This window comes from Pecten maximus, chromosome 7 (assembly GCF_902652985.1).
Source record: "Pecten maximus chromosome 7, xPecMax1.1, whole genome shotgun sequence".
In the NCBI taxonomy this organism is placed as follows: Eukaryota; Metazoa; Mollusca; class Bivalvia; order Pectinida; family Pectinidae; genus Pecten; species Pecten maximus.
The window spans coordinates 34,367,740-34,394,754 of NC_047021.1; the positions used below are offsets into that span (position 1 = coordinate 34,367,740).

The 27,015-nt window shown below is 35.5% G+C and overlaps 1 protein-coding gene across 1 annotated transcript in view; it reads right to left on the minus strand.

Moving 5' to 3' along the window:
• Positions 1-27,015, minus strand: part of LOC117330668 (prestin-like) — an 80,957-nt gene that overhangs the window by 16,210 nt on the left and 37,732 nt on the right. Inside the window, 3 exon segments of the mRNA XM_033889106.1 lie at positions 82-347; positions 3,092-3,202; positions 4,215-4,544. Coding sequence (XP_033744997.1) covers positions 82-347; positions 3,092-3,202; positions 4,215-4,544 — 707 coding nt within the window.

Below are 27,015 nucleotides of genomic sequence, written 5' to 3' on the forward strand. Positions count from 1 at the left end.
TTTTTGGGTTCCTTAGTTCTAATATGCTAATATATATACATATGTAATAGTTACAAATGTATATTATGCAAAAGTACTCACATGAATTGCTCCAGACACAAAGGTGATTGCCATAGCATACTTAAGCCGAATCATCTCCAGTTCGTATTCAGTCATGCATCCCTTTACCCAGTCATGGGTACCGTTTGATTCTAGAGAGCTGTTCATTAATATAAAAGTGCTGTTTTCTGTTCCGTTTATCATTACTCCTTCAGTTGGTTCCAAAGTCGGCGCACACGCGGTGACTCCGGCGGGCATGTGTTTGTCCAGCGCTGATCCTATCATCAAACTAGCCACCGCAAATGTCCCTGAAATTTAGTGTTGTAAAACATGACTTTTGTACCTTAAGATACAATAGTTATAGCTCTATACAAGGTACATATTATTTTAATAAGCTTTTAATATCTTTTCTTTGAATTAGTCAGAAGAGTTTACAGTTCACAGTATTTACATTTAATGCATATCATAATGAATGTTTGAGTCACGTATATCATAATGAATGTTTGAGTCACGTATATCATAATGAATGTTTGAGTCACGTATATCATAATGAATGTTTGAGTCACACATATCATAATGAATGTTTGAGTCACGTATATCATAATGAATGTTTGAGTCACGTATATCATTATGAATGTTTGAGTCATGTATATCATAATGAATGTTTGAGTCACGTATATCATAATGAATGTTTGAGTCACACATATCATAATGAATGTTCGAGTCACACATATCATAATGAATGTTCGAGTCACACATATCATAATGAATGTTTGAGTCACGTATATCATTATGAATGTTTGAGTCATGTATATCATAATGAATGTTTGAGTCACGTATATCATAATGAATGTTTGAGTCACACATATCATAATGAATGTTTGAGTCACGTATATAATAATGAATGTTTGAGTCACGTATATAATAATGAATGTTTGAGTCACACATATCATAATGAATGTTTGAGTCACGTATATAATAATGAATGTTTGAGTCACGTATATCATAATGAATGTTTGAGTCACACATATCATAATGAATGTTTGAGTCACACATATCATAATGAATGTTTGAGTCACACATATCATAATGAATGTTTGAGTCACATATATATCATAATGAATGTTTGAGTCACACATATCATAATGAATGTTTGAGTCACACATATCATAATGAATGTTCGAGTCATGTATATCATAATGAATGTTCGGGTCACACATATCATAATGAATGTTTGAGTCACATATATCATAATGAATGTTTGAGTCACGCATATATCATAATGAATGTTTGAGTCACACATATCATAATGAATGTTCGGGTCACACATATCATAATGAATGTTCGAGTCACATATATCATAATGAATGTTTGAGTCACGTATATCATAATGAATGTTTGAGTCACTCATATCATAATGAATGTTTGAGTCACACATATCATAATGAATGTTCGAGTCACACATATAATGAATGTTTGAGTCACGTATATCATAATGAATGTTTGAGTCACGCATATCATAATGAATGTTTGAGTCACGTATATCATAATGAATGTTCGAGTCACACATATCATAATGAATGTTTGAGTCACACATATCATAATGAATGTTTGAGTCACACATATCATAATGAATGTTTGAGTCACACATATCATAATGAATGTTTGAGTCACACATATCATAATGAATGTTTGAGTCACACATATCATAATGAATGTTTGAGTTACGTATATCATAATGAATGTTTGGGTCACACATATCATAATGAATGTTTGAGTCACGCATATCATAATGAATGTTTGAGTCACGCATATCATAATGAATGTTTGAGTCACGTATATCATAATGAATGTTCGAGTCACACATATCATAATGAATGTTTGAGTCACACATATCATAATGAATGTTTGAGTCACACAGATCATAATGAATGTTTGAGTCACACATATCATAATGAATGTTTGAGTCACATATATCATAATGAATGTTTGAGTCATGCATATAATGAATGTTTGAGTCACGTATATCATAATGAATGTTCGAGTCACATATCATAATGAATGTTTGAGTCACACCTATCATAATGAATGTTTGAGTCACACCTATCATAATGAATGTTTGGGTCACACATATCATAATGAATGTTTGAGTCACGTATATCATAATGAATGTTTGAGTCACACCTATAATGAATGTTTGAGTCACACCTATAATGAATGTTTGAGTCACACCTATCATAATGAATGTTTGAGTCACACATATCATAATGAATGTTTGAGTCACACATATCATAATGAATGTTTGAGTCACACATATCATAATGAATGTTTGAGTCACACATATCATGATGAATGTTCGAGTCACACATATCATAATGAATGTTTGAGTCACACATATCATAATGAATGTTTGAGTCACACATATCATAATGAATGTTTGAGTCACGTATATATCATAATGAATGTTTGAGTCACGTATATATCATAATGAATGTTCGAGTCACACATATCATAATGAATGTTTGAGTCACACATATCATAATGAATGTTTGAGTCACGTATATTTCACCAAAACAAAATATTAAGTTTTATTACTGCACTCAAACAGAACGGCTTTAGTCTAATAAATGTTAACGATGAAATCTGTGAATCATAATTTGGTTTTCATATCATTATCAAGATTCCTAGTTTCGTGAGTAATAACACAGGCAGATATAGTTAAGTAAGAGTGCCATATACATTTTGTATCAGAACCCACAGGGGAACATGTATTTGATGTTCTGATGTGATTTTATAACAACAGGTAAAGTTATTATATGGGAGAGACATGGCAAAAGTTCATATATCTAAGGATGCTAATTTGAACGAGTTTGGTCAAGATCTGCTCAGTCGTTTATGACTAGTAGCTATTTTTAAACCGTCCGTCCGTCCGACCAGTGTGGAAATGTGTGACATTTGGGAACTTGTGCATAGTGCTCTACTAAACCTATAAATGTTTCTGTACTGGAATTGAAATAGGACTGTGTTTATACTATAAAAATTGCTGACTTACCCATCGAAACATGCCTTGATGTCCCAAGGAAGAAGTAGACAAGTGTTGGAAAAAAGGATGCATACAGTCCGTATACCGGTGGTAGACCCGTCAACATACCATAGGCCATACCTGTAGTGTCAGAAACAAAATTTAATCTCATTATGAATATTGATAAATTTCATATCTGTCAAGCCATTCTATGGCAGTAGTTTTTTAAAGTCCCCACCATTTCATGATTGGGGCATATATCATTTTACCTGATATAAGCCCAGGTGGGTAGTACACTAAAACTGGGCAAAAGTGGGGGGTGGACTTATCCCCAGATAGGACCTTATGCAAGAGGGAAAATTTTGGCCATCATCTTTACAATATAGAGAGAATAGCCCTTGGCTGTCATTCCTTAAATAATTTTGTTTCAACTCATTCATTTACTTTTAACAGATACATCAATTACAGAAATGAATTTGAATAATAAAGAATTTTTTTTTTTTAAACGTAGGGTCTAAATTTGAGAGCCTTGATGGACTCCTGTGTGAAATTTTTAAAAATCGCACAAAAAACGTGACAATATCTGGGGAGTGACTGAAATTAAATTAAATTAATCTTATATCTGTCAAATTGTTCTACATATGCTCCCATCTAGTTTTTACTTAATTCTGGCCACCGATTTCACTATAATTTTAATGCATATAACTGCTTTAATATGAATGTAATATATTTCCGTTTCCTCTGGGAAGCTATACCAAGGTAGAAAGAAATCAATATTGATTTTAACTGTTAAAAACTGAAAAGCTTAGAATTAAATAAATTTTACACCAATTATGAAATAAGTAACATCTATTTATATCAATATCTTCTGTCACTAGACAGGAATCACCAGATAGCGCCCGAATCAGTACACAGAGGAAATAAAAATAAATTCTGTTTGACTTGTGTGACCTTGAAAATAGGTCAAGGTCAATTATGTGAGGAAACTTTAAAGCACTCTGTCCTTAAAATAAGGCCTCTGGGTCTTTTGAGTTATAACTATGGAGAGTCCCTACCTGTATAATTTGCGCATCCCCAACTTAAAACTTTATTTCAGTACAAAAAAAATGCGCAAATTACACGAGGTTTTACGGTACAAGAAAAAACTACATACCTTGAGGAATATGCATGATCCCGACTGTTAGACCCGACACAATGTCCCCGGACAGGTCCTTTTTTACATTGTACTCCTTAAGGACATCAAAAAATGGAAAGATCCCATATAGAAATTTTAAACAGCAATTCCTGGAACATTGACATTTTGATTTAGCTTTACTTAAACTCTGTCTTAGAGTGCTTTGTGGGCGAGTTCCGGGTTCGAATCCCTCATCAAATTTCTGCTGCGAGAAAACTGGTCGGTCTATGACAAATTTGGCACTACCGTTAGACTGAATGTCCAGCAGCGATTCGCTGAGATCCCGATCCTCAGCATTCATCTTCTTCCCTGTAATGATCACCAAAAAACATCATTGAATAATTTGCATATTTTATCTAAAATTATCTTAAGTAATCGCTAAAATTACTGTGGATGAAAACTAGGGAAAATCTGGAAACATGGTTTATAAAGAATCTGAAATACAAATTAATATTAAATCAAAGTATTCTCAAACATTAAGAAGTTTTGCACTTTTCTGGAGTTACCTGCACATTTCAATTAATGTGCAGGTAACAAAATACATTCATGCTCCCTAAAAATTTTGAATTTTCCCCCCGAGTTTTTTTATTGATTCAAAACACACAAGATTATGCACCTGATTAAATGCTTGACAAATTAGCTACGAAAACAAACTTACTCTAAAACACACAAAAATATTTTCAATGACAAAATGTATCTGTTATAAAAACATTAATAACAGACACTATTTGTAACACACCTTTTCCATTAGGAAGCTTCTGTGATTTATACGGTAGATAAATATGTATATAGAACCAATTTGACTTCTCCCAAATTACTCCCATCATCACGTTAAATATTCATTGGAACTATTTGAGCCATCCACGGCAATATAATATACTGTACTGTAGAAGTTACAAGATCAATTCACTTCTATACAAACCAGATGCATCAGGCCAATCCTCTCCCAGGCAATTCATGATCAAAGTTGGTGCAATCTGAGTGCATTTATAAATTACACCACAAACATTTTGAGATGAAAATGCAGAACAATATCGTATTGAAGAATGATGCAACACGATGTTGTCATACAGAGCCACATGGTGCGTAGATACAATATAGTCTAGACAGTCAACATAATGACGTCATACAGGGCCACATGATAGATACAATATAGTCTAGACAGTCAACATAATGACGTCATACAGGGCCACATGGTAGATACAATATAGTCTAGATAGCCAGTATAATGACGTCATACAGGGCCACATGATAGATACAATATAGTCTAGACAGTCAACATAATGACGTCATACAGGGCCACATGATAGATACAATATAGTCTAGACAGTCAACATAATGACGTCATACAGGGCCACATGGTAGATACAATATAGTCTAGATAGCCAGTATAATGACGTCATACAGGGCCACATGATATATACAATATAGTCTAGACAGTCAACATAATGACGTCATACAGGGCCACATGATATATACAATATAGTCTAGACAGTCAACATAATGACGTCATACAGGGCCACATGGTAGATACAATATAGTCTAGATAGCCAGTATAATGACGTCATACAGGGCCACATGGTAGATATAATATAGTCTAGACATTCAACATAATGACGTCATACAGGGCCACATGGTAGATACAATATAGTCTAGACAGCCAGTATAATGACGTCATAAAGGGCCACATGGTAGATACAATATAGTCTAGACAGTCAACATAATGACGTCATACAGGGCCATATGGTAGATACAATATAGTCTAGATAGCCGACATAATGACGTCATACAGGGCCACATGGTAGATACAATATAGTCTAGACAGACAACATAATGACGTCATACAGGGCCACATGGTAGATACAATATAGTCTAGACAGCCAGTATAATGACGTCATACAGGGCCACATCGGTAGATACAATATAGTCTAGACAGCCGACATAATGACGTCATACAGGGCCACATGGTAGATACAATATAGTCTAGACAGCCAACACAATGACGTCATACAGGGCCACATGGTAGATACAATATAGTCTAGACAGCCAACACAATGACGTCATACAGGGCCACATGGTAGATACAATATAGTCTAGACAGCCAGTATAATTAGGTCATACATGGCCACATGTTAGATACAATATAGTCTAGATAGCCGACATAATGACGTCATACAGGGCCACATGGTAAGATACAATATAGTCTAGACAGACAACATAATGACGTCATACAGGGCCACATGGTAGATACAATATAGTCTAGAAAGCCAGTATAATGACGTCATACAGGGCCACATGGTAGATACAATATAGTCTAGACAGCCGACATAATGACGTCATACAGGGCCACATGGTAGATACAATATAGTCTAGACAGCCAACACAATGACGTCATACAGGGCCACATGGTAGATACAATATAGTCTGGACAGCCAACACAATGACTTCATACAGGGCCACATGGTAGATACAATATAGTCTAGACAGCCATTATATGACGTCATACAGGGCCACATGGTAGATACAATTTAGTCTAGACAGCCAGTATAATGACGTCATACAGGGCCACATCGGTAGATACAATATAGTCTAGACAGCCAACACAATGACGTCATACAGGGCCACATGGTAGATACAATATAGTCTAGACAGCCAACACAATGACGTCATACAGGTCTACATGGTAGGTACAATATAGTCTAGACAGTCAACATAATGACGTCATACAGGGCCACATGGTAGATACAATATAGTCTAGACAGCCAGTATAATGACGTCATACATGGCCACATGATAGATACAATATAGTCTAGACATCCGACATAATGACGTCATACAGGTCCACATGGTAGGTACAATATAGTCTAGACAGTCAACATAATGACGTCATACAGGGCCACATGGTAGATACAATATAGTCTAGATAGCCAACACAATGACGTCATACAGAACCACATGGTAGATACAATATAGTCTAGACAGCCAGTATAATGACGTCATACAGGGCCACATCGGTAGATACAATATAGTCTAGACAGCCAACACAATGACGTCATACAGGGCCACATGGTAGATACAATATAGTCTAGACAGCCAACACAATGACGTCATACAGGTCTACATGGTAGGTACAATATAGTCTAGACAGTCAACATAATGACGTCATACAGGGCCACATGGTAGATACAATATAGTCTAGACAGCCAGTATAATGACGTCATACATGGCCACATGATAGATACAATATAGTCTAGACATCCGACATAATGACGTCATACAGGTCCACATGGTAGGTACAATATAGTCTAGACAGTCAACATAATGACGTCATACAGGGCCACATGGTAGATACAATATAGTCTAGATAGCCAACACAATGACGTCATACAGAACCACATGGTAGATACAATATAGTCTAGACAGCCGACATTATGATGTCATACAGGGCCACATGGTAGATACAATATAGTCTAGACAGCCAACACAATGACGTCATACAGGGCCACATGGTAGATACAATATAGTCTAGACAGCCAACACAATGACATCATACAGGGCCACATCGTAGATACAATATAGTCTAGACAACTAATGCAAACACACATTATAGAAACTTGGCAACTATAGCTGTGTATACCAAAGATAATTTTTACTAAGAGAGTCAATATGGAATTTAATGTAGGAAAAAGCAAAAAACAGAGCCAACACAATTCAATATTATCATTACACAAACTGCATCATTAGACTAAAGACAACTTGACAATTGGCCAGGAACATCAAAGACTTGAAGCCTACGAAATGTTTTCCATTGTGTTATGTAAATTGTTATGTTTCAGCCTCTTTTCAACCTGGGAGGGATCATTACAGCTGTCCATTTAAATGTAAAATATTTTATGATGAAAAGTTATCAAAACAAATATCACAGCCCCCAACAGCAATTAAGTACAAACTATTTCATTTAACCAAACATTTTAAAAAATCATACCAAATTTCATTTCAATATGGTGAAAGACTGCGAAGTTTACCATTTTTATGTCATGGTATATGTTGGAAAAACTGAAACAGCATGTTACTTCAATTTTCAGATTCACTTTTACCAAACTTTAATGGATGTAGTGCCTTTAACATGAATTATATATTTATAAGGGAGTAATTCAATAGCAAGTCAATGCTTTTGATCCTTTGTACGATACAAACAAAACTGAAATTGCATATTATCATCAGAGAATAGAGTTAAGCCAACAAAATGAGACATTTAACTCGGGAACAAATTTGATAATATATATGAATTAACTTGATATATATATGGTTATTAAATGCAGCTTCAAAGTTTTGTTAATCTTGTTGTAGTATTTGTTTTCAACATAATTCAACTTTCTTCAGTAGAATATTTTCATATGAAAAGTTATTTTTGGAGTAATGAATTAACTTCTCATTTTTTTGGAGCCGTACCATCTACTGGATCAGAATATATCTACCCGTGTCACCTTAACGAGGCCTACATAACGATTTGGATTACCACAACAGTAAATGTTGAAACTCCACATGTTCAAGTAGCTAAAGTTTTAGCATATATGACCTCATTCCGATAAAAAATGGCTGCATTTCATATTTTGGTTGGCTGGGTTGCACAGTGATAATGCAAATTGTCTTATATCTAATCAGGGCTTTTTCTGGGGGGCGTTTTTGGGTCGTAAATGGGCCCCATTCCCAATTGAAATTATTTCATATTTAAGCCTAATTACTAACATTTGCAGTTTACTCCTGAAACAAATCTTTCCCAATTCACCAATTTTTCTCCCATAATGAGACAAAAGGCCCCATCCCAAGCCAGTGAGAAAAAACCCTGCTACTCTCCTAGCTCCCACAGTATAACCTCTCACCACACAACCATAGGGACCAACAGGGATGATTTCACATCCGTTGGGACCAACATGGATGATTTCACATCCATTGGGACCAACAAAGATGATTTTATATCCGTTGGGACCAACAAAGATGATTTCACATCCATTAGGACCACCAATGATGATATTTCACATCCATTGGGACCAACAAGGATGAATTCACATCCGTTGGGACCAACAAAGATGATTTCACATCCATTGGGACCACCAATGATGATTTCACATCCATTAGGACTATCAAGGATGATTTCACATCCATTTGGACTATCAAGGATGATTTCACATCCATTTGGACTATCAAGGATGATTTCACATCCATTGGGACCACAAATGATGATTTCACATCCATTGGGACCAACAAGGATGATTTCACATTCATTGGGACCACCAATGATAATTTCACATCCATTGGGACCAACAAGGACGATTTCACATCCATTGGGACCAACAAGGATGATTTCACATACATTGGGACCAACAATGATGATTTCACATCCATTGGGACCAACAATGATGATTTCACATCCATTGGGACCAACAAGGATGATTTCACATCCATTGGGACCACCAATGATGATTTCACATCCATTGGGACCAACAAGGATGATTTCACATCCATTGGGACCAACAAGGATGATTTCACATCCATTGGGACCACCAATGATAATTTCACATCCATTGGGACCAACAAGGATGATTTCACATACATTTGGACTATCAAGGAAGATTTCACATCCGTTGGGACCACCAAGGATGATTTTATATCCATAGGGACTAACAAGGATGTTTTTATATCCATAGGGACTAACAAGGATGATTTGCATATGTTGTTTCACAATTATTGATATTTTATATATAGATAAAAATTATATTTCATTCATTTATTTTTCTTCAAAACTGCATGCAGTGCTGGTAGGTTTCATCACTAACTAGAGCTGATCGCTGTAGAACTTCATAATATGAAATAATAAAGGTGGCATGACATCACAGTTCAATACAAATTTCTCCGAATCGCAAAAGATTCCTCAATAAAACATTAAATATCCTTAGTACTAAAACAATCTTATCAGATGTATACCATGACTATCATCCTGCAGAGATCTTTTTATTCTGTAGAAGAGGTTTATTTTTATGAACTTTATTCTGTAGAAGAGATTTATTTTTATGGCCTTTATTCTGTAGAAGAGATTTATTTTGATGGCCTTTATTCTGTTGCAGAGATACATTTTTAAGACCTTTTTTTTTGTAGCAAAGATGGATTTTATTACAATATTATCATTTCTTTTGTATTTTACATTATGTTCTATAGTTGACAGGAAATTGAGCAAATTGCACCAAAACTGGATTTCTTCTTTGTTGGAGGTGCAACACAAATTATTGGGACTGTCTACCTTAACTTTGTGAAAATATAAAGATATTTTTAGCCCACCATCATCAGATGGTGGGCTATTCAAATCGCCCTGCGTCCGTGGTCCGTCGTCCGTCCGTCCGTCCGTCCCTCCGTCCGTAAACAATTCTTGTTATCGCTAATCCTCAGAAAGTACTGAAGGGATCTTTCTCAAATTTCATATGTAGGTTCCCCTTGGTGCCTAGTTATGCATATTGCATTTTGGGACCGATCGGAAAACAACATGGCCGACAGGCAGCCATCTTGGATTTTAACCATTGAAGTTTGTTATCGCTATTTCTGAGAAAGTACTGAAGGGATCTTCCTGAAATTTCATATCTAGGTTCCCCTTGGTGTCTAGTTATGCATATTGCATTTTGGGACCGATCGGAAAACAACATGGCCGACAGGCAGCCATCTTGGATTTTGACTGTTGAAGTTTGTTATCTCTATTTCTGTGAAAGTACTGGAGGGATCTTTCTCAAATTTCATATGTAGGTTCCCCTTGGTGCCCAGTTATGCATATTGCATTTTGGGACCGATCGGAAAACAACATGGCCGACAGGCAGCCATCTTGGATTTTAAACCATTGAAGTTTGTTATCGCTATTTCTGAGAAAGTACTGAAGGGATCTTTCTCAAATTTCATATGTAGGTTCCCCTTGGTGCCTAGTTATGCATATTGCATTTTGGGACCGATCGGAAAACAACATGGCCGACAGGCAGCCATCTTGGATTTTGACAATTGAAGTTTGTTATCTCTATTTCTGAGAAAGTACTGAAGGGATCTTCCTGAAATTTCATATCTAGGTTCCCCTTGGTGTCTAGTTATGCATATTGCATTTTGGGACCGATCGGAAAACAACATGGCCGACAGGCAGCCATCTTTGATTTTGACTGTTGAAGTTTGTTATCGCTATTCCTGAGAAAGAACTGGAGGGATCTTTCTCAAATTTCATATGAAGGTTCCCCTTGGTGCCTAGTTATGCATATTGCGATTTGAGAGTTACTAATCGGAAAACAACATGGCCGACAGGCAGCCATCTTGGATTTTGACAGTTGAAGTTTGTTATCGCTATTTCTGAGAAAGTACTGAATGGATCTTTCTCAAATTTCATATGTAGGTTTCCCTTGGTGCCTAGTTATGCATATTGCATTTTGAGACCAATTGGATAACAACATGGCCGCGGGCAGCCATCTTGATTTTGACAATTGAAGTTTGTTATCACTATTTCTGAGAAAGCACTGAAGGGATCTTTCTCAAATTTCATATCTAGGTTCCCCTTGGTGCATAGTTATGCATACTGCATTTTGAGACCAATCTGAAAACAACATGGCCGACAGGCAGCCATCTTGGATTTTAAACCATTGAAGTTTGTTATCGCCATTTCTGAGAAAGTACTGAAGGGATCTTTCTCAAATTTCATATGTAGGTTCCCCTTGGTCCCTTGTATTGCATTTTTGGACCAGTCTGTCCTGAAAACAACCTGACAAACAAACAGCCATTATCGTTAAATCTCAAATTTTTTATATAGCTAGGATTCCCTTGTTTGAAAAGTACTGGAGGGATGTCTCAATTTGCACAGATTAGTAAAATGAAGGGAAAAGTAGAGAAAAGATCAATCTGACATGGAACCTATGAAGATCATTCAATGGTGGGCGCCAAGATCCCTCTGGGATCTCTTGTTGAATAATTAAAGTCAAGAATATTTTCTATCTTAAAAAACTTCATAATGCTGCTATCACTGTACCATGATATAACTTATCTAACAGTGTTACCTGCCAGAAGTACAGGATATATATCTTAAACAACATCAAAGAAAACACAATAAAAGTATACATAAACATGTCAACATATGTATAATGTTGGCTGGGTAACTAAACAACACATCACTGCTTACCTACATGTACATCGAAACCGTCACTTGTAAAATCAGTCAATACACTTATCAAAGACATAATTCCCTCCACAAAATGTCCGAAGTCTTCCGTACGAAAAAAAAACAAAAACACTCAAATATGTGCACTGCAGGTAGGTTATGTTAGGCAATCCGAAAATAAACTAACATATTCAGGAAACCACAAACACCAATAAATCGTAACAGAAAAGATAGCATGACGTCATTTGCTTTTTCCAAAAGTCAACTTCTGTCAGTTTCTTCAGCGTACATTATGATAATTAATTTTGTTTTAGTTATGGCAACTGGTGTATCCAATTAATCAAACATTCACTTTCAACAGTAGCCCATTTTTCTCCAGTTTTCACTCCATATCAAGTTAATTCATTACATGTTTATAGCCTTCAGACAGCAGGCAGCTTTATCATGCATTAATGAATTTTATTACTTGTTAATCGATTTTTCGACCATTTATTTTTGTTCATGTTTAATCAATTTAATTAATGTTGATTAAAAATTTAAAATATAATCTGAATTTCAATTGAACATATAAGATTTGAAACATTATTAAAAAAATCATATTTTTATATCGATTTAGGAATATTAAGAAAATATTGGGGAAAATCTTTAACCAAGAATAATATAAATCAGATAATTGTGCTCATCCTACACACAAATGCAGATTGAAAACATTTTAACATAACACCAATCCAGACCACTTAATCTTGTTCAAGAGCGAAAGTCAGGATCAAGACCACTTAATCTTGTTCAAGAGCGAAAGTCAGGATCATTCATTACTATCATGTATTACTGACATGAGAACGCGATCATTAACCCTGTGTGTCACAGAACACAACTTTATACTGAACAGGTACAACAGTTGTACAGGGCCCTGTGTTTGTTAACTGTATGTGTCACAGAACACAACTTTATACTGAACAGGTACAACAGTTGTACAGGGCCCTGTGTTTGTTAACTGTATGTGTCACAGAACACAACTTTATACTGAACAGGTATTACAGTTGTACAGGGCCCTGTGTTTGTTAACTGTATGTGTCACAGAACACAACTTAATACTGAACAGGTACAACAGTTGTACAGGGCCCTGTGTTTGTTAACTGTATGTGTCACAGAACACAACTTTATACTGAACAGGTATTACAGTTGTACAGGGCCCTGTGTTTGTTAACTGTATGTGTCACAGAACACAACTTTATACTGAACAGGTATTACAGTTGTACAGGGCCCTGTGTTCGTTAACTGAATGTGTCACAGAACACAACTTTATACTGAACAGGTATAACAGTTGTACAGGGCCCTGTGTTTGTTAACCCTGTGTGTCACAGAACACAACTTTATACTGAACAGGTATTACAGTTGTACAGGGCCCTGTGTTCGTTAACTGAATGTGTCACAGAACACAACTTTATACTGAACAGGTATAATAGTTGTACAGGGCCCTGTGTTTGTTAACTGTATGTGTCACAGAACACAACTTAATACTGAACAGGTACAACAGTTGTACAGGGCCCTGTGTTTGTTAACTGTATGTGTCACAGAACACAACTTAATACTGAACAGGTATTACAGTTGTACAGGGCCCTGTGTTCGTTAACTGAATGTGTCACAGAACACAACTTTATACTGAACAGGTATTACAGTTGTACAGGGCCCTGTGTTCGTTAACTGTATGTGTCACAGAACACAACTTTATTAGCCCACCATCATCAGATGGTGGGCTGTTCAAATCGCCCTGCGTCCGTGGTCCGTGGTCCGTCCGTCCGTCCGTCCGTCCGTCCGTCCGTCCGTCCGTCCGTCCGTCCGTAAACAATTTTTGTTATCGCTATTTCTCAGAAAGTACTGAAGGGATCTTTCTCAAATTTCATATGTAGGTTCCCCTTGGTGCCTAGTTATGCATATTGCGTTTTGAGACAAATCGGAAAACAAAATGGCCGACAGGCAGCCATCTTGGATTTTGACAATTGAAGTTTGTTATCGCTATTTCTGAGAAAGTACTGAAGGGATCTTTCTCAAATTTCATATGAAGGTTCCCCTTGGTGCCTAGTTATGCATATTGCGTTTTGAGACCAATCGGATAACAACATGGCCGACAGGCAGCCATCTTGGATTTTGACAATTGAAGTTTGTTATCGCTATTTCTGAGAAAGTACTAAAGGGATCTTTCTCAAATTTCATATGAAGGTTCCCCTTGGTGCCTAGTTATGCATATTGCGTTTTGAGACCAATCGGATAACAACATGGCCGACAGGCAGCCATCTTGGATTTTGACATTTAAAGTTTGTTATCGCTATTTCTGAGAAAGTACTGAAGGGATCTTTCTCAAATTTCATATGAAGGTTCCCCTTGGTGCTTAGTTATGCATATTGCGTTTTGAGACCAACCGGATAACAACATGGCCGACAGGCAGCCATCTTGGATTTTGACAATTGAAGTTTGTTATCGCTATTTCTGAGAAAGTACTGAATGGATCTTTCTCAAATTTCATATGAAGGTTCCCCTTGGTGCCTAGTTATGCATATTGCGTTTTGAGACCAATCGGATAACAACATGGCCGACAGGCAGCCATCTTGGATTTTGACAATTGAAGTTTGTTATCGCTATTTCTGAGAAAGTACTGAATGGATCTTTCTCAAATTTCATATGAAGGTTCCCCTTGGTGCCTAGTTATGCATATTGCGTTTTGAGACCAATCGGATAACAACATGGCCGACAGGCAGCCATCTTGGATTTTGACAATTGAAGTTTGTTATCGCTATTTCTGAGAAAGTACTGAATGGATCTTTCTCAAATTTCATATGAAGGTTCCCCTTGGTGCTTAGTTATGCATATTGCGTTTTGAGACCAATCGGAAAACAAAATGGCCGACAGGCAGCCATCTTGGATTTTGACAATTGAAGTTTGTTATCACTATTTCTGAAAAAGTACTGAATGGATCTTTCTGAAATTTCATATATAGGTTTCCCTTGGTGCCTAGTTATGCATGTTGCGTTTTGAGACCAATCCGAAAACAACATGGCCGACAGGCAGCCATCTTGGATTTTGACAATTGAAGTTTGTTATCGCTATTTCTGAGAATGTACTGAATGGATCTTTCTCAAATTGCATATGTAAGTTTCCCTTGGTGCCTAGTTATGCATGTTGTGTTTTGAGACCAACATGAAAACAACATGGCCGACAGGCAGCCATCTTGGATTTTGACAATTTAAGTTTGTTATCACTATTTCTCTGAAAGTACTGAATGGATCTTTCTGAAATTTCATATGTAGGTTCCCCTTGGTGCCTAGTTATGCATATTGCGTTTTGAGACCAATCAGAAAACAACATGGCCGACAGGCAGCCATCTTGGATTTTGACAATTGAAGTTTGTTATCGCTATTTCTGAGAAAGTACTGAATGGATCTTTCTCAAATTTCATATGGAGGTTCCCCTTGGTGCCTCGTTATGCTAATTGCATTTTGAGATCAATTGGAAAACAATATGGTCGACAGGCAGCCATCTTTGATTTTGACAATTGAAGTTTCTTATCTCTATTCTCAAAGTACTGAATGGACCTTTCTCGAATTTCATAAGTAGGTTCCCCTTGGTCCCTTGTATTGCATTTTTGGACCAGTCTGTCCTGAAAACAACCTGGCAAACAAGCAGCCATTATCGTTAAATCTCAAATTTCTTATATAGCTAGGATTCCCTTGTTTGAAAAGTACTGGAGGGATGTCTCAATTTGCACTGATTAGTAAAATGAAGGGAAAAGTAGAGAAAAGATCAATCTGACATGGAACCTATGAAGATCATTCAATGGTGGGCGCCAAGATCCCTCTGGGATCTCTTGTACTGAACAGGTATTACAGTTGTAAATGTACAGGGCCCTGTGTTTGTTAACTGTATGTGTCACAGAACACAACTTAATACTGAACAGGTATTACAGTTGTACAGGGCCCTGTGTTCGTTAATTGTATGTGTCACAGAACACAACCTAAAACTGAACAGGTATAATAGTTGTACAGGGCCCTGTGTTCGTTAACTGTATGTGTCACAGAACACAACTTTATACTGAACAGGTATTACAGTTGTACAGGGCCCTGTGTTCGTTACCTGTATGTGTCACAGAACACAACTTTATACTAAACAGGTATAACAGTTGTTCAGGGCCCTGTGTTCGTTAACTGTATGTGTCACAGAACACAACCTAAAACTGAACAGGTATAATAGTTGTACAGGGCCCTGTGTTTGTTAACTGTATGTGTCACAGAACACAACCTAAAACTGAACAGGCATAACAGTTGTTCAGGGCCCTGTGTTCGTTAACTGTATGTGTCACAGAACACAACCTAAAACTGAACAGGTATTATAGTTGTACAGGGCCCTGTGTTCGTTAACTGTATGTGTCACAGAACACAACTTTATACTGAACAGGTATTACAGTTGTACAGGGCCCTGTGTTCGTTAAATGTATGTGTCACAGAACACAACTTTATACTGAACAGGTACAACAGTTGTACAGGGCCCTGTGTTCGTTAACTGTATGTGTCACAGAACACAACCTAAAACTGAACAGGTATAATAGTTGTACAGGGCCCTGTGTTTGTTAACTGTATGTGTCACAGAACACAACCTAAAACTGAACAGGTATAACAGTTGTTCAGGGCCCTGTGTTCGTTAACTGTATGTGTCACAGAACACAACCTAAAACTGAACAGGTATTATAGTTGTACAGGGCCCTGTGTTCGTTAACTGTATGTGTCACAGAACACAACTTTATACTGAACAGGTATTACAGTTGTACAGGGCCCTGTGTTCGTTACCTGTATGTGTCACAGAACACAACTTTATACTAAACAGGTATAACAGTTGTTCAGGGCCCTGTGTTCGTTAACTGTATGTGTCACAGAACACAACCTAAAACTGAACAGGTATAATAGTTGTACAGGGCCCTGTGTTTGTTAACTGTATGTGTCACAGAACACAACCTAAAACTGAACACGTATAAAAGTTGTTCAGGGCCCTGTGTTCGTTAACTGTATGTGTCACAGAACACAACCTAAAACTGAACAGGTATTATAGTTGTACAGGGCCCTGTGTTCGTTAACTGTATGTGTCACAGAACACAACCTAAAACTGAACAGGTATTATAGTTGTACAGGGCCCTGTGTTCGTTAACTGTATGTGTCACAGAACACAACTTTATACTGAACAGGTATTACAGTTGTACAGGGCCCTGTGTTCGTTAAATGTATGTGTCACAGAACACAACTTTATACTGAACAGGTACAACAGTTGTACAGGGCCCTGTGTTCGTTAACTGTATGTGTCACAGAACACAACCTAAAACTGAACAGGTATAATAGTTGTACAGGGCCCTGTGTTTGTTAACTGTATGTGTCACAGAACACAACCTAAAACTGAACAGGTATAACAGTTGTTCAGGGCCCTGTGTTCGTTAACTGTATGTGTCACAGAACACAACCTAAAACTGAACAGGTATTATAGTTGTACAGGGCCCTGTGTTCGTTAACTGTATGTGTCACAGAACACAACTTTATACTGAACAGGTATTACAGTTGTACAGGGCCCTGTGTTCGTTACCTGTATGTGTCACAGAACACAACTTTATACTAAACAGGTATAACAGTTGTTCAGGGCCCTGTGTTCGTTAACTGTATGTGTCACAGAACACAACTTTATACTAAACAGGTATAACAGTTGTTCAGGGCCCTGTGTTCGTTAACTGTATGTGTCACAGAACACAACCTAAAACTGAACAGGTATAATAGTTGTACAGGGCCCTGTGTTTGTTAACTGTATGTGTCACAGAACACAACCTAAAACTGAACACGTATAAAAGTTGTTCAGGGCCCTGTGTTCGTTAACTGTATGTGTCACAGAACACAACCTAAAACTGAACAGGTATTATAGTTGTACAGGGCCCTGTGTTCGTTAACTGTATGTGTCACAGAACACAACTTTATACTGAACAGGTATTACAGTTGTACAGGGCCCTGTGTTCGTTAAATGTATGTGTCACAGAACACAACTTTATACTGAACAGGTACAACAGTTGTACAGGGCCCTGTGTTTGTTAACTGAATGTGTCACAGAACACAACTTTATACTGAACAGGTATTACAGTTGTTCAGGGCCCTGTGTTCGTTAACTGTATGTGTCACAGAACACAACCTAAAACTGAACACGTATAAAAGTTGTTCAGGGCCCTGTGTTCGTTAACTGTATGTGTCACAGAACACAACCTAAAACTGAACAGGTATTATAGTTGTACAGGGCCCTGTGTTCGTTAACTGTATGTGTCACAGAACACAACCTAAAACTGAACAGGTATTATAGTTGTACAGGGCCCTGTGTTCGTTAACTGTATGTGTCACAGAACACAACTTTATACTGAACAGGTATTACAGTTGTACAGGGCCCTGTGTTCGTTAAATGTATGTGTCACAGAACACAACTTTATACTGAACAGGTACAACAGTTGTACAGGGCCCTGTGTTCGTTAACTGTATGTGTCACAGAACACAACCTAAAACTGAACAGGTATAATAGTTGTACAGGGCCCTGTGTTTGTTAACTGTATGTGTCACAGAACACAACCTAAAACTGAACAGGTATAACAGTTGTTCAGGGCCCTGTGTTCGTTAACTGTATGTGTCACAGAACACAACCTAAAACTGAACAGGTATTATAGTTGTACAGGGCCCTGTGTTCGTTAACTGTATGTGTCACAGAACACAACTTTATACTGAACAGGTATTACAGTTGTACAGGGCCCTGTGTTCGTTACCTGTATGTGTCACAGAACACAACTTTATACTAAACAGGTATAACAGTTGTTCAGGGCCCTGTGTTCGTTAACTGTATGTGTCACAGAACACAACTTTATACTAAACAGGTATAACAGTTGTTCAGGGCCCTGTGTTCGTTAACTGTATGTGTCACAGAACACAACCTAAAACTGAACAGGTATAATAGTTGTACAGGGCCCTGTGTTTGTTAACTGTATGTGTCACAGAACACAACCTAAAACTGAACACGTATAAAAGTTGTTCAGGGCCCTGTGTTCGTTAACTGTATGTGTCACAGAACACAACCTAAAACTGAACAGGTATTATAGTTGTACAGGGCCCTGTGTTCGTTAACTGTATGTGTCACAGAACACAACTTTATACTGAACAGGTATTACAGTTGTACAGGGCCCTGTGTTCGTTAAATGTATGTGTCACAGAACACAACTTTATACTGAACAGGTACAACAGTTGTACAGGGCCCTGTGTTTGTTAACTGAATGTGTCACAGAACACAACTTTATACTGAACAGGTATTACAGTTGTTCAGGGCCCTGTGTTCGTTAACTGTATGTGTCACAGAACACATCCTAAAACTGAACAGGTATAATAGTTGTACAGGGCCCTGTGTTCGTTAAGTGTATGTGTCACAGAACAAAATCTGTAAGGTATCGTTGCATCATTAACCGGACATTAAGCTTTGATTCATTTGGCCTCAAAACAATTTACGCAATTTACTGCTACAGGCAATGACCATGGAGGACCCCACACATTAATTATACCCCTTCAAAAGTGAAAGGAGCAACAAATGTGTGCATCTGTCTGTCCGTCTGTCTGTACATTTTCACCTCAGTTAACCTTTGTGTTTTCGTACCCTTCACAAATCAATACATTTCTCTAATATAAGAACTCAAACATTCATCAAACTTCATGAATAATTATGTGAATAATATTAATGAGTACATGTACAGTACCTGGTAATTACTATAATATCAATACATAATGAAATTAGGTCATAGTGACCTATATTTTCTATTTCAACCTGTATTTCTACATTGATATGGTGACGTACAGCTTCACCAACCAATTAAATGCTAATGTTAATTAGACTAACATGTTAACTAGCAGTTTCTTTGTGTGGGCTAAATGTCAGCTGACAGACGGTTTTCATTTCTTGTAAAGTCTCATGGATACTTCTGAAGGGACTGTTACAGAATGTACAGTGTGAAAGGGAGGAGGGGGGGGGGGGGGGGGGGGGGGAGCGGGGAGGGGGAGGGGGAGGGAGGTTGTATATTTCAGTGTACATGTTCCAGATGATACTTATCTTTATTTTTCTCTAAATATATCACAACTTAGTCAGCTCACTATTTAAAGATATGTCTTTTAGCCCTGCAGTCTAACAATCATAACAATTTATACTACTCGGTACTTCAAAAATGAATACAAACAAATACATGAGGAAAAAGACAATACACATTGTATTGTTTTCTATTTCATAAATCAAATCTCAATGTATTAACCTCTCCATAATTGCAGTAAAATATTTCCTATATATATGATATACAAAAAGTAAATACCTTATACCACCTAGAATATAGACATCTTGTATCGAGCGATTTTGGGAAACTTCAAATGCTACAATTTTATAGTCACATTTAAGTCATGAAATTATTTTTAATATACTTTAAAGATTACTGAAAACAATTCAAAATATGTCACTCCTTGAAAGGCCTATGTCTATAATTACCTTCACATAAAATTAAAAACTTGAAAATAATTTACAGTACAAAGAAGTAAATGTATACAGCCAAAAAGGGGGAGATATCTTAACCTAAACAATATGTTGAGACAATCTAACCCCCAAAAATATGGTGAGACCAAACCTCAACTAGAAAATGTCTGTAAGGCATAAATGTCCCCGCTACCACCAAACAAAATTTGGTGAGGATCACATCAGCAGTTCCCGAGACAGGATGGGACGGGACGGGACGGGACGGGACAGTGCGATTCCTTAACCTCAAAAAAATTGTTAGATACGGTATACCTTATCCTCCAAAAATGGTAAGACACTTTAACCTCGAAAAATGGTAAAACACCTTTTAGTTTTTTCCAAAAAATTTGTGAGACATAGAAAACTAAAAAAAAATGGTGAGATACCTTAATTGTAACCTCAAAAAAAAAGTGAGACACCTTCATCTATATAAGTGGTCTTTTCTTTTATTATCATCTTACTCTTAATAACATCAAACTGTTTATAATCTCCAAAAAAATGGTGAGATACCTTAATTCTATTGTTACCTCCAAACAAAGGAAAACCTAAAGAAAAAAGTGAAGCGCCTTAACCTCTGAAAAACAAGTGAGGCACCTTGATCAATATAAGTTGTCTTTTCTTTTATTATCATCTTACTCTTAATAACACCAAACTGTTATATAATGAACAACCAGAGCCAGTTCGGCCTGTTAAATTACCGACAATTACATCAGGTACCACTGTATTCCGCCAGCAGATCACGATCATAACTTTTCCAATGTGTTGTACATGCCTTCGGCCACTTGGGCAAATCACCTAGTTGATGGCATTTTGTTACGATTAGTATCTGCAGGCTATCGTCTTTGAAGGTGTAGATCCACATTGCTATAACATTACATTTGTACATCAAACTATTAATCAATCCCAGCGAAGTATCGCTGGTTTTGCGTACAAAGGAATTGTTTATTATGGCTATTACAGCACAATCCTATAGTCCTGCATGATTTTTGAATTTGAAGAAGCTGAACCTTAATTTTTGTAAATAAAAAATAAATTGATTCAGAACTTGGACTTTATGTAGCTGTTATTAAATTACATGGTAAAATTGATAACGATAAGCCACGAAGGACATTATAACGTTGTATCAAAATGTCAATAATTTCCTGAAATTATAGATCAATGACCAAAGCAAGATATTGACCCCAATGTTATATGGAAAATATTCTGGTAAATTTTAACAGAATACACGTACATATATTGAAAGGAATGTTTTAAAAATATACATTATATTAAAAGGAATATTGTAACATAATATATTATATTAAAAGGAACATTGTAACAGAACACTTTATATAATGAGGATCATTTTAACAAAACATTTAATTAAATGGAAACATTGTAACAGAACACTTTTTATTTTATCAAAAGGAACAATGTAACATTTTTTTTCAAAAAAAAAGAACTTTTAAAAAAGCTTACAAACCTTTTCAAAAGGAACATTGTAACAGCTAGACCACTTTATATTAAAAGGAACATTGAAACAGGCCACTTCATATTAAAGGAACATTGTAACAAAACTTTTTATTCAAAGAAACATAGTAACAGACCATTTTATATTAAAAGGAACATTGCAACAGACCAATTTATATTAAAAGGAACATTTTAACAGAACACTTTATATTAAAAAGGAACACTGTAAAAGACCACTTTATATTAAAAGGAACATTGTAACAGACCACTTTCTATTAAAAGGAACATTGCAACAGACCATTTTATATTAAAAGGAACATTTAAAAGACCACTTTCTAATAAAAAGGAACATTGTCACAGACCATTTTATATTAAAAGGAACATTGTAACAAAACTTTTTATATTAAAAGGAACATTTTAAAAGACCACTTTCTAATAAAAAGGAACATTGTAACAGACCACTTTATATTAAAAGGAACATTGTAACAGACCACTTTATATTAAAAGGAACATTGAAACAAAACTTTTTATTTAAATGAACATTGTAACAGACCATTTTATATTAAAAGGAACAATGTAACAGACCAATTTATATAAAAAGGAACATTGCAACAGACCATTTTATATTAAAAGGAACATTGTAACAGACCAATTTATATAAAAAGGAACATTGCAACAAAACTTTTATTCATCGGAACATTGTAACAGAACACTTTCTATTAAAAGGAACATTGAAACAAAACTTTTTATTAAAAGGAACATTGTAACAGACCATTTTATATTAAAAGGAACAATGTTACAGACCAATTTATATAAAAAGGAACATTGCAACAAAACTTTTTATTCATCGGAACATTGTAACAGAACACTTTCTATTAAAAGGAACATTGAAACAAAACTTTTATTTAAATGAACATTGTAACAGACCATTTTATATTAAAAGGAACAATGTAACAGACCAATTTATATAAAAAGGAACATTGCAACAAAACTTTTTATTCAAAGGAACATTGTAATAGACCACTTTATATAAAAAGGAACATTGTAACAAAACTTTTTATTAAAAGGAACATTGAAACAGACCACTTTATATAAAAAGGAACATTGCAACATAACACTTTATATTAAAAGAAACATTGTAGGTGGGGTTTTTTTAAAATAAAGAAAAAAATTGTAACAGATCACAATTAGAAGAACATGTAACAATTTTTACAAAACTCATATAAAGATTAAACAGGAATTACGTTTAATTACCAATTAGTAAATTTTAGAAAGAAAAAAATAATGAAATGATTAAAATTTTCTTCAATAAGAATTATCTGTAAAAATCAGTTTCTACCGTAAGTTAGTTAATAAACAAACATTTTTGGAAAACATTAGTGTAACATTATGATCTTTCAAAACATTCTCATAATGATGATAAATTAATTAAAAACAAATCTTACCTCGGGATGAAATACAATTCCAACTACCTGTTTAAGGACCGAATTCAAATAAATCCAGGTCAGAGATTTCAGACATCAAATAAAAAGTAATATAATTTCAACCTGAACTACATTAGTGTTTACATTACCGTGTTGGTGGGTTACGGTGCTCTCTAGTAATGATGAAAGTTTACGTTGTCAGCGGTATGAGTGTCTGGCCTGAGGTCTCAGCTAAGTTTCTACAACTCACACCTGTATCTACATCTTGGTAGGTATACAGGATGGAATGAATGCTTTCAATGTGCCACCAAGTACTAATGCTATGCCCAGGCTAGGTAAATCATTACTGAGAGGACAGGTAAGTTCATGTCTTTTGTTTACCTGTCAGAGGTACAGGTAATCCAGCATTGTAATGTACACCTATATACTCATAAATAGTGTTAATGGAACATGTATATGGTTATGGATGAATCTAATTGTTAATTGTTAAGCAACGATCTCTCAGACATTTTGGAAATTGTTGCTGAATTTCCATCAGTTGCAGAAAAAGCAAAAAAAAAAAAAAAAAAAGTTGGACTCATTTTCATGACAATGTCATCAATGCATAATCTATTGCAATGTTCATACAGATAGTAAGAAATAATAATATGAAAATTGCATGCTCTTGTATATTTTGTACACTATTGCGGAAATTTAAGGGCAATTATTTAAATTGTAATTACTAATGTTCCCAAACCTTTTATCAAACCTTTTGCAATAAAATATGATTAAACTAATTGAAAGAAATAATGTGTGTAGCAAAAACAAAATAAAATTCCCATAATGATCCTTGACATACTGTTTCTGATGTGCAACAAGAGGTTCACAGTATGCATGCACATTGAAGTTGGTTTAGCCCAACTTTTTTCATTGCATACCGGCCCCGTTTCGGTTAAGCCCTTTTTGTTTTATAGTCTAGCGACAAGCTTGTACATGCTTGTGATACGCTTCAGACAGACTTCAATTTTTATTTCATAAATCAAGTTGCACATTTTTAATCCTTAAAATACAAGTGTGCAATACAAATTGCACTGTATGAAATGAGCTTCATAAAATTTTTGATTTTTTTTTTTCTTCAAATTTTTAACTTATTAATATATAATTTCTTTTAAGCATCAATTCCTTTTGTCAAATTATTGACCTTGAAATCTGAAAGCCAGCTGAGGTCAAGTTCAACTTACATGTACATTACAAATATTCTGTAAATCAAAGCAAAACAATATAGTATTAGTTTTCAAAACTGTTAATAATGTTTTACCTGGAATTTCATATTGTTGTAAATATTCTGTAGGTTTATATGTGTACAGGTAAATTTTGTATGCCACATAAACAAAATTGAAAGACTGGAAAAAATATCATTAAATTCTAAAAAGTACATATTCATGCATGGTGTACTTTTTCCTTGTTAGCATATATAACAATAGTGATGTACTGACAATGATATCCAGCGCCATTTTGTACAGAGAAATTAGTGTTTTTTATCTGTTGTACCTTTAATGATAATATTTGTTTTAAAAACATATAAAACTTCTGACAACTTTAGAGAGCAGAGATTCTGCAACCCCACAATTACAAAATAATTTATCTGACTTCAAACTGTTTGTAACATTTAACATGGAACATTTGCACAGCATTGATTACATCATCACTTCTCGTGTACATCATATACATGACATGTAAGTGTTGACACCTGTAATCATCAATCACATCTACCTGTGAGAAACGGTACCTCTCCGTCAAACCTATAAATAACCCTGAGTATTCAGACAACCTGCCATCTCCGACAAGTTAACAGTGATCTTGTATTTCCTATATAAAATAACAACTGAGAGTTACGTATTCTGAATCTCTGTCTAATCCAACCCATTTAAATCCAAGTTTTGTATTCTGGACAACCTTTTGAAAAGTTGTGATTAAATTTTAATAAATACAAATAAAACCATTTTCTGACATGTACACCTTGCTTAATTCCAACCCCATTGTCAATCTCACTGGACACCAGATTAGACAGGTCCTAATAATAGACATCTTATCTAAATATCTGAAATTCAAATGCATTATAATTAAAACTGTTTTTTATATTACCTGTTTGTAGGATCACGCTTCAACTCGAGGTAATATCCCTTATATAATAATTCCAGATGATGTTATAACACTCCGGATGTTTTCAAAAACTATCAAATTTTAACATCCTTGTAATAGGTAATATATAGACATTAACAAATGTAAATCCAAAAGGTGAAACTCAAGAAAAATTTTCTTCACTTTTACACTGTAAGAACATTCAACAGCAATTAACGGCCTATGTTAACACAGACAGAAAACAGCATCAAATATGAATCACGTACAGTACTATTGAAACATACATAAAACCTTACAGCATGTTTCTACGACGTCAAACAGCATCTATATTTACTTATCTCGTACCTGAGATAGTGGTCTGGAATTCTATATATATATATATATACGAGAGAGACGTCAAATATTACAATTCTGCTGTTGGCTAGAAAGTTAACTTGGCCAAGGCCTTGTTAACAGTCGATATTCACTTTAATTGTGTCGGTACAATGACAAATACAGTGATAAATCAAGCTTACAATGTAAGCAAAAATAATGACAACCATTTGTAGTTTTAAAGAATTTCACCTAAACTGAATTCAAAAGAACTTACATGAAAGAAAAAAAATAAGAATCAAGTTATTATTTTATGTGAACTAGCTGATCGACCTTCAAAACACTGACATAATAAAATCATTAGACTTATCAATGTTTATTATAGATCTGTTTCTATTTAAAACAAAAAATCTTAAATTAACATTTGTGCACAGGAACTTGAATTCAATTGGTTGGTAGGATGTAGCAATGATTTAAATATATACTTGCAACTTAATAATTATCTATAGTCAAGAGCCTGTGATCTATGTTTTAAAGGTCCCTGAGATATATATAGGTATTATACACCTATACTCTGTGAAGCCTTCCCTAAGCAAACATTTCCTATTTGTGAAGATCTCGATCTTCACTTTTCAAGTATATTAACAATGTAATTGAAAACAATAAAACATTTTTCAAACACAAGACGAGAGAGCTCGAGCTC